We start from the raw sequence: 19,091 nt of genomic DNA, 5'->3' as shown, positions 1-19,091 counted from the left end.
AATTTTGGTTGCCTATTAAATATGCCCTACTAAAGCATTGTAAACATTAACATCGAAAAATTATTTTTTGACCAAAATCGTGACCATGCCCCTTTAATATGTCTTGATAATCTCCATGTGGCGATGTCGTTTTTATATCTTGTACAAATTGCTATTTCTATACAAATGGAAACGTAATCGTTAGTTTGAACTCCTTAGAAAGACGTAAAAGAGCCCTACTTATTGATATTTAAACAGAAAACACTTTGACTTTGTAATTGGTGGTTTGATTGGGTCCATAGACGACACAGCAATATTTAATTAACCCCGTGTCAGAGTTTCTCAGATTTTTGTAGACAATCACAAAATCAATAGTTATGCATTAAGTCCATACTGTACACATTTTTCCGAGAATGAAGAATCAGGAACTTATTTTGAGATTCATGAAAACTCAAGTATATTTTAGTTGTTTTTTTTATTCAATTAAACTAAATTAAAATTGAATTGTTATTAACTTTATTATTTCTCTTAGGTTGCTGTAGGTTTCGACCAATCAATTATCGGAGCAGGTAGATTGATTTCAGTCGTGTCAGTTTCTTTAGAGCTACATGTGTATAAATTGCAATAAGTTTTCGTACGAAAAAGAGGGAATCATACTCGGTAGATGTAAATATTTGTTTAAATATCTATCCACCAAGTATTATTTCCTCTATTTCCTAAGGAAGTTGATAGAAATAGTTCTGTGCCCCGTTTTATCTATAAAGTAAAACCTTCAGCAATTCAATAAGATTTAATGTAAATGTTAAAAACTCTCAAGGTAAATGATAAAAAAAACATATAAAATAATCCTTCGAAACTTGTTAACACTTAAATATAATTTATATAAGATACAAACTATTTAAACAATTTTAAATGATAACAAAATTAGAAAACTGAGAAAACCATTTTTTAAATGGAACTACATTTTTATTTCAATGAATGACTGTATACAGGAAATGTAAGATGCAAAAATGACGCATCGTAAAACGTCGTATTGAGTTTCTCAAACAAAGGTATTGTCATACACGGACAAGTTATTGTACACAGGTATTGTCATACACGGACAAGTTATTGTACACAGGTATTGTCATACACGGACAAGTTATTGCACACAGGTATTGTCAGACACGGACAAGTTATTGCACACAGGTATTATCAGACACGGACAAGTTATTGTACACAGGTATTATCACACACGGACAAGTTATTGTACACAGGTATTATCACACACGAACAAGTTATTGTACAAAGGTAATGTTTGACACGGGAGTGTTTTTGTGCACAGGATACGACGGACATGTACAAATGTTTTCTACACAGGGAGTTGAAGACGCGTACAAGTCTCTAAACACAGGTAATGGCGGACACGTCAAAGTTTCTTTAACACAGTATATGAAGGACACGTTCAAGTTTATTTAACACAGATAATGGCGTAAACGTTCAAGTTTATTAAACACGGGGGATAGCGTACACGTTAAAGTTTATTGAAGACAGGCAATGGTGGACCAAACAAGTTTATTGAATACAGGTAATGGCGGACACGTACACGTTTCTTGAACACTTGTAATGGCGGACACGAACAAGTTTCTTGAACACAGGTAATGGCGGACAGGTACATGTTTCTTAAAGACGGATACAATAAGGCACGTGCTATTTTCTTCAACAAAAGGTAATGTCAAACACATACACGAATCATGAGTACAAGTAGATGTAAAGACAGGCACGAACATGTTTCTTTATCACATGTCAAATCAGAAACATAAACGATAGAAGTCAGATGCACTACGATTGTCTTCAGCTGAAGATGTGGGAATGGCAAACGACGATGGCAAACGACGATCCAGTAATCCTCGTCTGCTTCAGCTAATATAATGTCTAGGTCCGCCTAATACCTGAAAAAATCGAGTTTCCATTAGAGATAATATATAAGATATCCATTTAATCAAACTTGCATTTTAGAAAATTAATGAAGTATTTCCTAGTTATGCTCTTCTATTTACATATAAATTTTGATACTTTGCATATATTTTTTATACATTATAAACATATTTTAAATTGTATGCGTTTCATTACCAATATAACCTTTATAATTGTTCCGAATTATTTCAATGAAGTACACGTACACACACGTGTTATATTACTGAAACATATTACAAATAAAAATATATGACCATGAAAAATGATCATTTTTTTAAATTCATGCACAAATTTAATTAGTAAAAAGGGAACTACCTACACCTTAATACATGTAAGATACAAAGCTCCCATAATCAGGACTTGTTTGAAATCAGTAAAGAAAAATATCAATTATTATGACTCCTGTGAAATTGTCTTTACGTATTCAACATTCATCTATTTCTACAAAGTATACATTGGGTAATGTAGTGAAATAATACCATGCCTACTTGGATACAAAATGAATAGTAAGACAACATACTTTTAAGGGAATCAACAGTGCCGTATCTGGATAGGTAACTCCATTTAATGTCGCTTCAGTTATTCTTTTTTCTGTAAAACAAAATTATAAGGTATTAATACAGATGTGCGATATTAAAAAAATTGCGAATATCTATGATATGCATCCAAATTTTAAAAGATATGGATAATAGAGTGATATTGAGGGCGATACATTTAGTTCTTAAATGTACTTACGTTTCAGATTAATCACCTTCAATCATGTGTGTTAAAATGGTTTATTAGAAACAAATCAAAATATACAAATGAAGAAAATCTAAAGCTAAAACGAATGAGCAATTGCGTTAAAAATACCAAAAAATAGTTTAAAAAAAGAAACTACCTTATTTCGATGAGATTTGAAGCTCCAATAGTCAGGCCTTGTTAGAAATCTGTAAAGAAAATTATCTATTATTATGATTCCTGTGAGTTTGTCTCTATGTATTTAACACTCATCTATTTTTGCATGGAATACACGAGTTATGTAGCGAAATCATACTATGCCTACATACATACAAAAATAGTATGACATAACATACTTTCAACGGAATCAACAGTGTTGATTTTGGAGAGGCAACTTCTCCATTCAATGTCGCTTATCATGTTCATCATTTATTCCTTTTTACTGTAATAAAACTATAAGGTATTAATACAGATGTGCGGTATTAAAACTTTGCGAATATTTACGATATGCATTCCAATGTTAAAAAGATATGGATAACAGTTTGGTATTGAAGGCGATACATTGACGGTTTGTTATTGTCATTTTTTCATTTAGCAGTTAAACATACTCACGTTTCAGACTAAGTTCCGTCAGTCATGCGTATGTAAATGGTTTCTTACAAACAAATCTAAATATACAAAGAAGGGATTTCTCAAGCTAAAGAAGAATGAAAAATTGGGTTAAATATACATAATAACATAAAAAAATATGCACACAATGTTTAAAAAACAAAATTCATAGTTCAAAACATGTTAATCTTACACATAATCTTAAACATATAGCATGCACACTTTAAGGATGACCCGTTTCTATACCTTTAACAGGTAAAGTGTGTATCAATACTACTGGGAACTCCACATTCGAACGCAAGATTGAGAAAAATAGTAATATTATGTTATGAAATAAATATACAAACATTGTTTAATTTATTAAAGACGAATTAAAACTATTTAAAATACCGTATTACATTGAAAGTTAAACAATATTTAATTAAAATAGGAGTGAAAGACATTAAAAAAGCAGCGTTCATTCAAATGAAACATTAATCTATTTAGATCTGAATAAAATTAAACTAAAATAAATAACTGCAGATGGCTGGTGACAGACACAAAAACCGCAAGGGCTTGAAATTCAAAAGCTCTAAAAGCTCTAAAATTACTTATAAACCAAATAGGCATTATTCAGAAAAAATGTTCTTTATATACTCTAACGACAAAATTATAACACTTACCCATCATGCACTTTGTGTATTATTCCCCGTTGTTTCATACATACCAGATTTCTCCAAACAATAACGCGGCAACGCGTTGTAATGCATATATACAAATCAAAGTTATTTGTGGTTATTTTTATTTACCAGATTTTAAAAAAAAATGTTTTTGTAAAAGCTGCTTTAAACTATACCAAAGTAATGTAATGTATCATACACCCAAGAAACAATTTTACCATAGTGGCGTTGATTTATTATCACATAAGTGTAGCCTTTATGTGCATTCATATTCACGCAAACTCCAACTATGTTCCCAATATAATGTGTGCTTTGTAATGTATTAGTCTGTTTGTGTTTGTTTGTTTCTTTAGTTGTTTCTTTTGTAAAATAAAAAAAAAATGTTTAAATACTTACCTAAGAACATATCATTGGCTTCTGATGTACTCAAATCAGGTAAGTCATAGTACAGTTTTATTTTACCCGTCAATATTTTAAAAAAAATATTTTAAACACAAATAAAATGTCCGAATTTTTTTTTTTTTAAATATCCCCTTGTACGAAATCATGTTTCAAACTTTTCTTTTAAGGACGTTTGAATGAAAATCCACAGTTTTGAAAGCTTACATTTCAAAATTAAATGAAAATATGTTTGAAAATAAAAAAAAAATACTTTTTTGACAGAAGTATCCTATCCAGCCAGGACGGCAGCCATAATCACATGAACCACTGGCATCGTTACAACCATCACACGTGTAACTGTTAATACATGTCTCCGAACATTCTTGCCCAAAATATCCAACGGGGCAAACTGACATGAACCAAATGTGTTATGTACTTAGTATTGATCACTATTTACTGTTTTATTCTTCTTACCAATAAAATACACGCATTATTTATCATTTTTTTCTATGTTATATATCTTATATGTATCTACTTACGAGTTTTACACAAGTTCCCTTGATAGTCAGCATCACATCCTGTCAAACATGTCCCATTGATAATGGAACACTTGTTTACGTCACGACATTGTCCACAGGTTTCATTGCAGTCGTAACCATATGACCCACTGTCACATGCTACGAATAAAATGGTAACTTTTATAAAGTTAACGTATTAAGAAATACTATTCATATTAATTGTTTTGAATTCATTCATATATAATTTGATTCAGATAGAACATATATATTCATTATAACAGCAACTTGATCTGAGAAATTTGATATCAATAAGACATACGCAGATTATCAGATCAATAAAGAAGGAAAGTGGTCTCTCCCCTTGGACCAAGTTGGGTACATACATGTTATGATAAATTCATTACGACTTATCCATACTTATTGGAAAAAGCAATAAATTAATGCTTATCTAGCTACAACAGTAATCTATTCGAGTCTTTTTTTCTTTTCAAACACAATTAAAAAACAAACGTCCTTTTCATTGGTTTAATAAGACAGCGGTTATAAACACCTAGAAAATCTCATAGTGTTGATATAGAGTATCAGATTACACTGTAACATTATCAGTATTATATTAAAGTTTTGATTGCAATATATATTTTTGAATAATTTAAAATGTATATCATAAAACAAAACACTTACATTCTTTACACAAGTCGCCTTGATATCCAGTATCACAACCAGTAAAACATGTCCCTGTGATAATAGAACACTGGTTTACGTCACGACAGTGTCCACAGATTTCATTGCAGTCGTAACCATACACTGTACGACCCTCTGTCACACACTAAAAGTTTAAAATCATTTTAATTTTATGTACAAATTATTTTGCAAATATAGAAGTTAAACCATTTTACATATGTGACTAACTAAATTTGACTGCAGTCTCCAAAAAAAAATATTACATATTTTCTCGGCCTCTTTATTTTAAATGATGTCAAATTAAATGTAGGTATAGATATTATTGTCCTTTGTGTTTTAAAAAATACAATGTTCAAGAAATAAATTAGCTAAAAGGTGGATCCAATTTTGCAAAATAAATTTGAGATGCGTCAGGACATTATGATTATAAATGTGTTCCTTGACTTCGGATACGACATCCGAACAACCACACTATTAAACATGCTAAGTATCAGGTTCTGTTCATCGGAAATATATATCCTACTTTCATTTTGATGTTGTAACGATTTGACGTCGACAAAGACGTGACGTAAAAACCCTGTAGAGTCTATTACCTGGTCGGGGAGGAGGGGGGGGGGGGGGGGAGTACTTGTTGGGTGAAGTTGATAATGGTTCATTATGTGAGGTTCAGGCTGCTCTTAACACAACAGTTACATTGCATATTTTTATCTAATATTAAATGTATGTAATACACACTAAGTAATGACTACAAGGTTTTCACATATGCGATAAAGCTAACTTTATATAAACCGCAGAAGAGTTTGTACGTATCGGTATACATGTAGTACCGTTTTCGAAACTCCTTAGATTTTTTCAACTTCAAAATTTGGTAGAAATTTCAGTCAAAGATCCATATGTCACAAAACAATGTCTGATCTAATTCACGCGTTATTATATTTTCATGGAATTTAGAACAAGAGCATGCACTAGATATCTGATATCCAGAGTGTACTATTAGGTAACCAGATATGGATCATGCAGTTAACCTAATTGTCATATTGGTAAAGAAACATATTTTTTAAATGTCGAGAAAAGACAATGCTATGTTTTGCAACGTTAATGTTCTACTTACAAACATGATGTAATATTGAAATAGAACTGTTTGTTACTGAAGACTTTAAAAAATGATGGTCATTATAAAGTTGTAGGGTTTTTTAAATAAATATTTAATTCACGTAGTACATATGTTATGATTTTCTTCTTATTCCCGGGTAAATGTACCGTATACTGGGTTTATCTATGTAGGTAGGTGTATATTAATACATGATACAGATCTCATGTGTGTGAGGGTCTCTGAAAAAAAAAAGTGGTGTTTTGTCTGTAAAATATGTGAAAAATAAAGTAAATAAATAAGAAAACAAATGAAAAGCTGTCAATTTGACAGCAGTAAACTGTACCCATAACCCATGTCATGAAATGTTTTGCCAAAATATCATTAAGTTCAAAAGCTGGGTTTTTTTTTATAAATTATTAGAAATCAAACTTCTAGCAATGTGCACACCTCTTATTTATGTACAGTTGATTTGCAAAAGAACAACTTCCTATCGTGAAAACTGTATGAGGAGTTATCCGTATAATAAAGGTACTCTATATGCAATATTTTGCCAAAATATGACTAAGTTCAAAAGCTGGTATTTTTTTTTCATAAATTATTAGAAATCAAAATTCTAGCAATATATACATCTGTAAATTCTGTACAATTATTCTGCAAAAGAAAAACTTCCTATCTTGAAAACTGTATGAGGAATTTTCCGTACAATGAGGATACTCTTTTGGCGGCCGCCCAACCGTCCGCGCGTCCGCCATTTTCACAATTTCAATAACCGGATTTTTCCGTTGGAAAACTCGGTTAAAAAATTTAATAATACCAACCATTTTCCATATTATACCCTGCATCAGTCTACGACTAAGTTATCGCCTTGGGTCTTTGACCCTCTGGCTAAAATTGGTGTCTCAGGCTGATATTGGGTGTGATATGGAAAACAGGTTCCATTACACAAGCGATACATCCAGTTAAGCAAGTCCAACTGTTGAAAGAACGGTTGTTTACGTCACTAAATTATGTTAATTTATCCACACACTTACCAGTTTTACACAAGTCTCCTTTAAAACCAGCATTACATCCAGTTAAGCAAATTCCATTGTTGAAGGAGCACTGGTTTACGTCACGGCAATGTCCACATGTTTCTTTGCAGCCAGCACCATACGTTCCTCCTTCACAAGCTTTCGATACAAATCAACTTTTATAGGAAATAGTTAAACATAACGTATCAATTTTTACTTTATTTAATTCTGATCAAGGCTGAAAAACACACACCAAAAAAGGTAATTAACACCATGTTGTAGCTGCATGTTCATTAGTCTTTAATTAACTATCTATACGGCAACTGGAAATCATTTTTCCATCGAGCTACAGATCTGCAAATTTACCCATTTCACATCGGTGACCTTTGTATCCAGTTTTACAGCCCTGACAGGTGCCCGTCTCTATGTGACAGTACTGACAGTTGACGTCTGAACAAGGAACGGAACAGTTGTATCCAAAATATCCGGTAGCGGTACATCCTTCAATTTATACAATGGTAATATGATTTTATGTAAAATGACATTTTTTTTTACTTCAAAGTAACTATTCGTGAGTTACATAATGGTAATCAAATGATGCATACTATAATGCATATGCATCATGAACTTACTGTTTATTTTGATATTGTTCATTTCAATCTCTTATGTAGCATTGTAAGGAGACACCATTGACCAAAATAAAGCAATCATTATTGTTTCATGAGCAATTATATTGTTTAAAATAATGGTTATTGTTATGTGGGGAAAAACCACTATAAATATATCAAAAACACAATGTATAGGTATCATACTAAAGTCAGTCAGCTATTAGATAACAGATATTAGATAACAGTCAGATATTGGCAAATCACCGTTACTATCTTTTTATTTACATATTTAATGAAAGAATAAAGAACACTCACCATACACCTCCACTTCACAGAGGACATTGGTAACATAAACAGAATAACCTCCAGGGTAACTAACTCCTGGTAGTCTCTCGTTGTAGTAGATGACGTACTGTCCATGTACAGGACAGGTGGTGGTGAAGACAGCAGGTATGGTGTCTATTGTAAAGTTGTCGTCCTTGTAACACAGTGTTCCCTGTAGTCTGTCTGTTGTATTGGAGATGTACACCGAGAAACCAAGGAAGAGCCCATTGACGTTATTAGAGGGACCTGCAAGAACAATCTAACACAGTTATTTGAGATGGAATAACATCTGTAGCTAAATAAAAAATAACGATAAATGATTCTCGACATAATCTATACACAAATATGGTTGACACACAACATATGCAAAAATGAAGCGGGCATGTAGATTTAATTCATGTCAAATAAATAGAGATGATGTCTTTATATAGTATATAGCGATGTTTTACAACCAAGTATACACGTTTTATGCAGTTAATTATATTGTTTAAAGGATCAACAATGAAACAAAAAAAATAAAAATAAAAAAAAATTAATCAATACTAACAAAAATGTTTTTTAGTGTATCCATGCCAATAGTACACAACTCACTTGATGCCCCTACCACCTACTGTAGAAGGGGTTTCCTTGACAACTCTGTCTGGTTTAAAAGTGTGTTGTCACCTAAACTTATAGCAGCGTTAGTGAATACCTGAACGTGTTCATGAAGAATTCACGAAAATAATAATTGTCGATTTAAAATTAAACGCATTATTCTACTGAAGGTTTCTTGATCGTGCCATTATACCGACCGCGACGCTGGTCCTTATGTTACGACATAAGGACACGACTAGTCTCTAGATCTGTAACTGTTTTAATACTTCATGCAACAACGAGTTTCGGTTAATTTGTTGACTATTAAAAAAAAAATAATATTACAAGATTCCTGCTTTAAATGTTGCCATTAAAGGTTATTTTCATTATTTAACGATTTGATTTAAAATGATTAAAGTATGTCATCTTTCCAAGTCAAGTTTTTTCCGTTAGTTGATAGGAGGCACGCAGTCGTCATAGATAAATAAATTGTTGATTCGGATTAACTATTTAATTCCTGAGAAAACGAATATAAGATTTCAATTTCTCTGATAATTTTGTTTTAAGTCCGACCAGTGTGTGTGTGTGTGGGGGGGGGGGGGGGGGGGGTCATCATTTCAGGCTTAAACTTACGTCCTTATCAAATATGGGCAATTTCGAATTTAAAGTGAACATTTATATAAACATCACACTATTTTGGATTTTCAAAAAAATGTTCTTACCACGGTGATACCGTTATAGCTATGGTTTTTCATTGTTTATTACAGAATATACTAATAAGTATTTACATTTACTTTCTTTTCCCTTATCAAATTGCATTGATTTATTTGGGTGATATTTTCGCATTACACAGAAGATCCAATCACCAAATCTGTATGAATACAGTCTTCCATTAGTATTTTTTAAAGAACATAACTGAGTCTCCTCGCGACTTCAAGCCAGATCACTACCTGATATTATACCTACGCTGATGAATATTTCTTGGTGTAAACATATAATAACAGTAAAATGAATTCAATTGATTAATTTCTTAGTATACCAAAAGTAAATTTATCAAATTACAGAATGAAAAATGAAATTATCTTATAAGTTATCAAATTTCAGTGCACTTATTTGTCAGCATGATTCGGCTGTTCCAGTGGCTCTTCAGTTAAGTGCACATTACTCGTTGAATAATGCATAATTTTTTTATTAAATAAATCATGTTTTCGGAAAGAGAATAAATATTAAAAAACGTAGATATAAACATCGAATCATTATTTTTTGAAAGATGTGGTCTAACAACTGCAACGGTGTGTGCAAATTTTTTTTCATAAAGCGCTAGCTCGCGTTATTTAATTTGTATGCACACACCGTTGCAGTTATGAGACCACATCTTTGAAAAAATAATGATTCAATGCTTAAATACATTTACACTGACAAACATGTTATTTTGTTTTGGATTCCGACGATATACGGGTCAAGCCCCCTAACCTGTCTCATTATAAATAATAACAACGGAATATACGTTTAACAGAACCTTATCAATAGCGAGAATTAGTAAATGTGACTATACCCCATGTCACATTGTCCGCCCTGAAGTGGATGGTGATATGGTGGATGCTGTGGATGGTGATCAGGTTCACCCGCCAGTAGGCGGTTTCTCCTGATTCTGATACAGCACATTGACCTCCATTCAAAACATCCCCACCGCTCATGCTTAAAGCGTTACCGGTGCCAGATGTGTCGGTTGTACTGTAACTAGAAGATCTGTATGCTAGTTTGTTGAGGGCGACATTGACTGTAAAGATAAACACACATGTTCTAACAACATTTCTATCGTGATGATGTCAACTCGTGGTTCTAATAGCGAGCGAAGCGAGCTCTACCGGCAAGGCGTATGTAAATAGAAAATTCGGACTAGTTGCACATTCATTCAACGGATTTTTTTGGCGTCAGTAAATCGGACCAGTAATGCCTTGTTTTAATCGTCCTAGTGATTCCCTGTAAATATGGTTTCCCATTTCACACTCTCACGAGAACAAGATAAAAGACTATGTACATCATGCATTGTAAATAAAATAATTCCATTACATAAGACTAACAGAGTTGTCGTTCCTTCGAGTGACGTCACAATGGATTTCTTGCACATTGATCCCACAGAATTTTTCGGCGTCCGTAAATTTCGACCCACAATGCAATTGATCAATGTCGGACGATCTCACTAGACTTTATTCCTTCTCGCGAGAATCAAAGTAAAACTTTTGAGAAACAGATAAATTGTGTAATTTCAAGAATATCATGCTTTTTAAGTAAACAAAACAGTATATTTCACTTATTTTTTTTCCAGTGTTTTTTCAAAGAGACAGACGACACTTGACCGATGTGAACTTTGACGTCACAATAAGGGGAAATTACTCTAAGTATTTATTGTAAATCTGCTGAAATATAAATACCAAAATATTCTCAAAATCTTGCAAAGCTAACGAATGGGGACATCTTTTTTTTTAAATAGAAAACAGTTGTAACTTGCTCTCATTTGGATGAATGCTCACATTTATTTTATTCACTATTATATATTTACAGTTATTTCCAGGAACGTTTTTTAAAAGGGGCGCGGCAGCATCATTAAAAAAATATTTACAAGCAAAATGAAAAAGAAATTCTCAAAATCAGGGAAATTCTAATCCGGGTGAGTAATGGTGAGTGCGTAGTTGCAGCATTAAGTCATGAATCATGGTAGGTGCCATCACGATAACAAATCCTTACTTGTCATTGTTCTTAACTACCGAACCATTGACCTTTTTCCCGGCATCAAGTGGCATAAGAAACTTGAAATTTCCCTGTGATCACATCCAATAAAGCCCAAAGGGCTTTATGGTAGATTTGATCACGCCCCGACCGAAATGTTCAAAGAATGAATCCTTATTACTTATATTTATATAATTTTTACCCATCGTACGAATAAATATTCAAATATAAATCAGCAAACCCCGCTGGCGCGTCAATTTGGCGTCATTTGTATTATGGGTTATATAGTACAAAATCTATTCGTAGTGTTATCACAGGCAAAGACACTGGAAAATGTAAATATATTTCTTTGAAGTACGTTAAGTGTATAGCCTTTAAATTATTGGTAGTTAATATGTAAATACTTTTTGAGTGTGGAGATTGGTTTTAGAATGTAGTATTGCTATTGTTATATTAACAATAATTTCTGGGAAATTCAATAAAATGCCCTTATTATTTACATTTTATTCCTTTACCATTTGATGGTTTGGTTCAATTCTTATAAGGTAACCCAAAACAACATCATTTGGAAAATATCGTGATTTTTAGAAATGTACATAAAGTGGACTCACCGTACGCCTGGGATAGTGTCAGCAGACAGAACAACACAGTGAGGACATCGTGGGGATACACAGAGTGTCCGGACAGGGACAGGGACATCATGGTGTTGTCAATCTGGTCAAACTCTATAACCCTTTGAGTATAGATTTGTATGCCTAACAGAAATAACCTACTAATATAAAGTATTCATTCGTCTGAGAAGACATATGTAGACAGGCTGTATATGTATTTACCAAGAAGTTTAAGTAGAAAAGGGGTGCGTTTGGATAGTGAAGGCGCAGTCTCAATGATCACGTGACGAGGAAGTAAAACAAGAAATATTAAGAGCTTAGTACGATGTTAAAAAACTAGCTGTCAATCTTTATTATAACAAGTAGACCTTTATTTGTTCTTTATTTGAATATGTTAAAGCAATATAGTCTAAAATAATAATATGATATAATACACACATGTATATGTATGAAAGGTTGTTGATGTAGTCGAGTTACTGCACACGTATATTATTTGGTCTGTGTTTGAATTAGTACTACCATAATGTTCATCTTACTTATCTGTTTAAGGATAAAATAAACGATACATAAAGTATGTTGAGTGATATTCTTTGAAACCATTTAATTCAATGGGGGCCAATTTTCGTGGATTTTTTTTAATGTAATTTCGTGCGTCAATTTTCAGTTTCAGTAATAAAGATAACCCTTTCATAATTTGTTTTCGTTGAGGATGTAAATTCGTGGGAGACGGATACCCACGAATACCATAAAGATCGAGCCACCATAAATTTTAATGATTTCACAGAATAGAAATGGATTCATGACTGCATAATTGCGTGGACCCTGAGGTCCTTGCAGAAAATATATAATCGAGGCTAAACCGGATGCTATGGGGAAAATTTAGCCTGCGTATGAGCTAGCCTGGTTCCTGTGCGTAATGGGTAGCTCAGGGAACCAGGCTAGCACACGTTTATCTGAATCGGGATCGCGATTCCGTGCCATATGCACACATAAGTTCAAAGGTTCTGTAAACAGTACAGAAACAAAGTATTCCTTTTAAAGAAATGATTGGCATGTCATATGAACTATCAGTATTATGAAATAAGTTAAATAAATGTTATGCCGAAACTACAACATGCATCAAATAGCATAATTTGCAATGTTTTGTTGTTTTACACATGCAACTTTACTTTTATAGTAGGCAAGGCTAGAGAACTTCCCGATTAAACTTTTTTAAACATTTAAGTATGATTGAATAATTATGTCACTGTATAAAAGTTTAAATCTCAAGAAAAATGCATCAAAATATGAAATGCATCAAAATATGAAATTTTTAATTTATACAAAGCTGTCACTGCATAACGTTAGTTAGCAAAGTAGTGCAAATCGTAATGTGTGCGCAAATAGTAGAATTTACCGAATGCCTGATACTATACATGCAAACTTCATTCATATATATATATATATATATATATATATATATATATATATATATATATATATATATATATATATATCATTATTATTTTAGAAGTCAGGGCTATACAAACATGAATACATAATGCAACGTACAAATTTAGTGGTTAAAAGCATAGGGCTAGAGTCGATGGAATCTCTGATAATCTTAAGGCTTTCACGCTTTCGTTGGAAACACATGCAAATGGTCCACGTATTGTAGTCCTTTTTTAAAGGACAGCAACTTGTTCAAGAACATAACTTGCATTAAGGGAGGGTATCCCTGGTGAAAACAAACTGGTTTTAAAATATACACGGGTTTGCATTGTTTAAGCGTTTATAGGTAACTTCGCCAAATAAAAACGAGTTGGCACTCATACAGTTTGTACACCAGCGGCATGTATTGTTTATACATATAGATATAATGTGTTGATCTTAATAGAGCGCTAAAGTAACGCATCTTACATTATATTTTGGAATATGATGCAAAATCACAAGTCCGGAACACGGTTATAGACAAAAATGTTCCGGCTAGACCAAATGTGCTAAAATTTTCGTTCCTCATGGCAACATGTAACATGAAATTGTTAAGAAAATTGTGTATGTTTATAACAAAAGATATAGGCGGTAGTCTGTCCTCTATGAGGTTCATTTTGTATAGTTTTTCCCAACGTTTTATTTATATGTATATTTTAATGTAATTTTTGTCCTCATGTACCATATGTTTGAAATGGTTTTGAGCGAGTAAATAAACTGAACTGCAAAGGTGAAACTATTTTATTAGTGAGACTGAAGACCGTAACACATAACATGTGTAATATCGTCCTTGTATGTTTTCTTTTTCCTTACAACATATATTTTCCAACTATCATTCTTTGCCTTTTAACATTGCCCTTTTCAGTTGAATAAAAAAAAAAAACCTCATAACGATTACTATAAATCAATGAATGAATTATCTGAGACACAGGTGCGTGCAGGAACAATGTACACAAACCATAATTAACTAGACAAGACATGAATTTCATATTTTTTTTAATTGATAATAAAACTCCTTTGATTCATACTTCATTTTGTAAACTTGAAATCCAACATGTATTAAGGGTAATTCCAAGTGAAAAAGTATCAAACTTCATAAAACATAACACAAAGGAAGTGTTATTACACGTTAGCGCACAATATTCAATTGATTATAATAAACAAAAATTCACATTAAAGGGTATTTAACAGAAGTGCATTAAAGAAACAATGTTTGACAAATAGTTTGGGCGGTGCGTTTTAAGAATACCAAGAAAAGTGTAATATCGGCGTTGTTCTTCCTAAAGTCACTCTCATTGCAGGCACATAGCATCGTTTTTGACAGTTGGTGAGGGGCAAAATCATCTAAAATTAAAATAAATGAAATTTGACAAGCAAAAAAAGAAAACCAAACAAAAAAGGGGTAAGTATTCACGATCATGAAAAATCATCTGGAGGTTGGGGGGTTGGAGTAGGCAGAGCATATCTTAAACTTCATATAATAACAATCATGTTGTTAGTTTCCTTCCTTTCAATTCAATTTTTTACACCCCCCCCCCCACCCCCCCCCCCCCCCCTCCAAAAAAGAGTGGGAGGCCGACTCCATTTTAATGTACTTTTTTACATCCTAAATAAAAAACAAAGTTTGCTGCGAGAAAGAGGGGGAGGGGGTGTGCATGCCTCACTGCCTGCCCCCCCCCCCCCCCGATGCTACGTCCCTGCATTGAGATGATGCAACTTGTTTGTCACTGAATATATATTTTACAGTTTTGTCCAGCGGCTTTGGTTATTTAATAAGCAGTTAAAAATTATATTTCCATGATATTTGGCGATTTTGTTCCATCTTCTTACATGTATTTTACATGGGGATCAATAAAAGTACATGTATTGAATCATTATATTTCTTGAGAACAATTGGTTTATATAACAACATTTTAAAGACGGAAATAAACCGACACAAGCACGCAATAAACAGATATTTACTGTCATCATCTTAAATTGCTCCATAAATCCATTTAATATTACCAAGCAAAAAAAAAAAGAAAAAAAAAAGGAAATAACAACAACAACAAAAACTTAAACGGATTTAACTAAATGTCTTACTAATAGAATCTTGGCAAATAATTGAGACTGTGTGAATCTTGGCAAATAATTGAGACTGTGTTTATAAAGTGATTAGAAGATGAAAATGCACACTATTATTAGTTATTGAAGGTGAAATAATGTAACTTTTAATTTGTGTTATGAGAGTATGAACAATGTTTTGATGCATTTTTTTATTGTTTTAAATGACAACATCTGTAGAACAGTAATATACTATTTATTTGATAGACGTTTAATTTAAATATATATTTATAAACAGCAGTGTCACAAACCGTTATTTCGTATATTGTTTTCTAGTTCTGTAAAAAAAATAGTTTTTCTCATAACTGTAGCGGGTTTCTCTCTCTCTCTCTCTCTCTCTCTCTCTCTCTCTCTCTCTCTCTCTCTCTCTCTCTCTCTCTTCTTTAACTAAACAACTCCTAACACTTACTATAAAGTAATGATTGAAAAAATCACCAAAGACGTTCTTTCAGCACATTAGATATTTATCGATATCTTCGATGCAGGTATGTTATATAACAATAAACACAAACCACAATTAACTAGACACGATATTAATTTTATTATTTTTATTTAATTGAAAATAACATTCTTTTGATTCCTACTACGCTTAGTAAACTTAAAAACCACAATGTATAAGGAGTCATTCAAAATGCAAAATTATTAAACTTCATAAAACTGAACACAAAGAACGTGTTATTATATGTTTATCTACATTGAACAGACGGAAACAACTCGTGGAGAAGAATTTCCAAAAAAAGGATAAAGAAAAAAACCTGCATTGTTCATCGTTTACTTCCGAGGCTTCACTTGAAAATGCTATCTTCTCTCGACGCTTTTCTCTGTTTCTTAGTAAATTGATTTAGATTTTTTACCAAAAAAATGCACTTAAAAGGAATATTTTACATTATTATTTAAAGGAAAGAATGATTGACAAATTATTGGGACGGTGTGTATTAGGTACATGTGAACTAATTAAGTGTTTAAAAGAAAGAATGCTTGACAAATTATTTGGACGGTGTGTATTAGGTACGTCTATACTAGTTGAGTGTTTAAAAGAAAGATTGCTTGACAAATTATTGGGACGGTGTGAGGCACGTAAGACCGTTTTTGAAAATGGGGGGGGGGGGGGGTTGCAGATTCATCCAAGAAAATCTTGACAAGCAAAGAAAGTCTTGACAAGCAAAAAACGAAAATAAGGAAAAAGTTACTTTCAGAAATTCTTAATTACCCCGGGGGAGGGGGTCGTACATGTAAATAGTATACCTTTAAATTCAATTTCACTGATAATTTCCTTATTATCAATTCAATTTAGGTCCGATAAAAGTGGGGGGGGGGGGGGGGGGGGAGGAGGTCAACTTCGTGTTGATTCAATTTTTTGTATGTAAATTTAAGATAAAGTTAAAACGTTTTTTTTTTAAAAATAATAATTCAACTGTTAATAGTTATGTGTTTTACTTAAAACGTTTGAAGTTTGTAAAAGAGTTTTGAACTCTCTATTATGTCTCTCGCTCACCAAAATCGAGGGCCGAAGTGGGGGGATAACAAAGTAGACGAGACGGCTCGGATAATACAAACAAATTTATAGCATCCTCTATTGCTATACTGTCGACTGATTTATGCTCAAAAGTCAAATTAATTTACATTAATCTTTCGTAAACTTTGTTCAATGTTTAAATGTAAATATCAAAAGTCACTATTGTTTATATCAATGTCAGACTTGGGCTAGGAGCGCCCAAGAGAGAGTGGCCATTCTAAAGCTACAACAACAATTAAATCAACACAATAACGTCAGCCCAAATAGTTAATTTTTCCTCTATTAACACGTACAGGGCAAATTGAGGTTAACATTTTCTCAACATTACTTAAAAAAGAGGCTAGTATATTAGATATGAGGATGTAATACAAAACGTTCAAATTAGAACACCTTCTAATAAATGTGTGGTTTCACGGTAGATCGGTCTTTAAAACCCCCTTTGACCAGGATAAAGGCGTTATCGGAAACCCGCATACACTAGGTAGCAATAATTAATCCGGAATGCCTCATTGATGGTACAGAGTGTATATGGTTGATTCGTTTAAAATAAAGATTTTTATCGAATTAAGTATATTTTATTGTACACTTCAAGTGAAGTATGAAAATGCAATCACGAGAATTATTATAAGGCCGTAGTAGGTATTGCAATATTTATGTACCTATGTTAAAATAAAAAAAAAAACACTTTTAATTAAGCACTAACTTTCATTTCACTTGAGCATATGATGTGGGCTAACATAACATATATTGTACTTGTATACATGTATATACGTATTGTATACCGGTTTAAAGTACTTGTGTCCCCTTAATTTCTTTACGTATCACCCTTATTCCCTTATTTAAATGAAAAAGTATTGTTAAGTCATTTTACACCGTTAAAATGATCAAATTCAGGTAGATTTAGATCAAACCACATTACCTTATCTCACCCCTTTAATTGATCGAAGTACGAAATGCAATTTTAATTGTGTTTTTCTGATAATCAATTTTATTAAAGTTGGAATATTACTGAACAAAGTAGTAAAAGACGCATTGTCCGTTAATAAAAGTACTGATATTAGGTCATGTCGGGATAAGTGACACAATCTTAACGCAGGTGTGAAATGCGAAATTTGAGATCGATATAGAGATTGAATAAATCTACAGCTACTCAGTATAAGAAGGTCAGGTCGTGTTAAACTACTTCTGCGCATCCAACCACGCAGGTAGGTCATGATATAGAGCGGTGTTTTTAAACTGGAATTTTGACATTGTTCAATCGGGAGCAAGGCCCTAAGCGCTTACACCCCAAATGTTTCTGATCTATAAGACAATAAACTTTATCACCCTCAGTTCCAGACTCTAGGGCTTACACCCCCCCCCCCCCCCAATTTTTTTTCTGATCTAAAACGCAATGAACTTGATCAAAAAATTTCTATATACCCCACCCTCAGTACCTGACTCTTGGGCTTTCACACCCTAAATGTTTCTGATCTAAAACGCGATTATTTTTTTTCTAAAATGTCCAATGTCACGTTCACAGTTCTGGTAGAGTATCAATGGAGGGTTGT

The 19,091-nt window shown here is 32.7% G+C and overlaps 2 protein-coding genes and 1 long non-coding RNA gene across 6 annotated transcripts in view; 1 reads left to right on the top strand and 2 right to left on the bottom strand.

Annotated features, from left to right (window-relative positions):
• Positions 1 to 19,091, top strand: part of LOC105341201 (protein jagged-1-like) — a 332,190-nt gene that overhangs the window by 140,825 nt on the left and 172,274 nt on the right. The window lies entirely within an intron of this gene.
• Positions 862 to 5,625, bottom strand: LOC105332721 (uncharacterized). Of its 4 annotated transcripts, XR_010711078.1 has the most exons (7): positions 5,504 to 5,625; positions 4,844 to 4,981; positions 4,576 to 4,713; positions 3,268 to 3,323; positions 3,012 to 3,097; positions 2,456 to 2,864; positions 868 to 1,910 (listed from the first exon to the last, which is right to left on the bottom strand). It is a non-coding gene; the product is annotated as an uncharacterized lncRNA (long non-coding RNA). The 4 variants fall into 4 exon arrangements; XR_010711083.1 differs by lacking the exons at positions 4,576 to 4,713; positions 4,844 to 4,981; positions 5,504 to 5,625 and having other exon boundaries at positions 866 to 1,910; positions 2,456 to 2,526; positions 2,671 to 2,686; positions 2,816 to 2,864; positions 3,268 to 4,564; XR_010711081.1 differs by lacking the exons at positions 4,576 to 4,713; positions 4,844 to 4,981; positions 5,504 to 5,625 and having other exon boundaries at positions 866 to 1,910; positions 2,456 to 2,526; positions 2,816 to 2,864; positions 3,268 to 4,561.
• Positions 7,243 to 12,662, bottom strand: LOC105322876 (uncharacterized). The gene is made up of 6 exons (XM_066078275.1): positions 12,453 to 12,662; positions 10,667 to 10,891; positions 8,530 to 8,784; positions 7,973 to 8,107; positions 7,628 to 7,765; positions 7,243 to 7,247 (listed from the first exon to the last, which is right to left on the bottom strand). Exons 1-6 carry the CDS (start codon positions 12,541 to 12,543, stop codon positions 7,243 to 7,245), a joined length of 849 nt encoding a protein of 282 aa, XP_065934347.1. The 5' UTR covers positions 12,544 to 12,662.

This window comes from Magallana gigas, chromosome 1 (genome assembly GCF_963853765.1).
Source record: "Magallana gigas chromosome 1, xbMagGiga1.1, whole genome shotgun sequence".
NCBI lineage: Eukaryota > Metazoa > Mollusca > Bivalvia > Ostreida > Ostreidae > Magallana > Magallana gigas.
Note: the sequence above shows the minus strand (reverse complement) of the source record. Positions and strands in the feature narration are given on the sequence as shown.

What these genes read in the sequence shown, in the direction of transcription:
- LOC105322876 (XM_066078275.1), bottom strand. Translation starts at nt 12,543, where the DNA reads ATGATGTCCCTGTCCCTGTCCGGACACTCTGTGTATCCCCACGATGTC. An exon ending in GGCGGACAATGTGACATGGG is followed by an intron (nt 8,785 to 10,666) that starts GTATAGTCACAT and finishes TTGTTCTTGCAG; the next exon opens with GTCCCTCTAATAACGTCAAT. An exon ending in AGGTCACCGATGTGAAATGG is followed by an intron (nt 7,766 to 7,972) that starts GTAAATTTGCAG and finishes TTGTATCGAAAG; the next exon opens with CTTGTGAAGGAGGAACGTAT.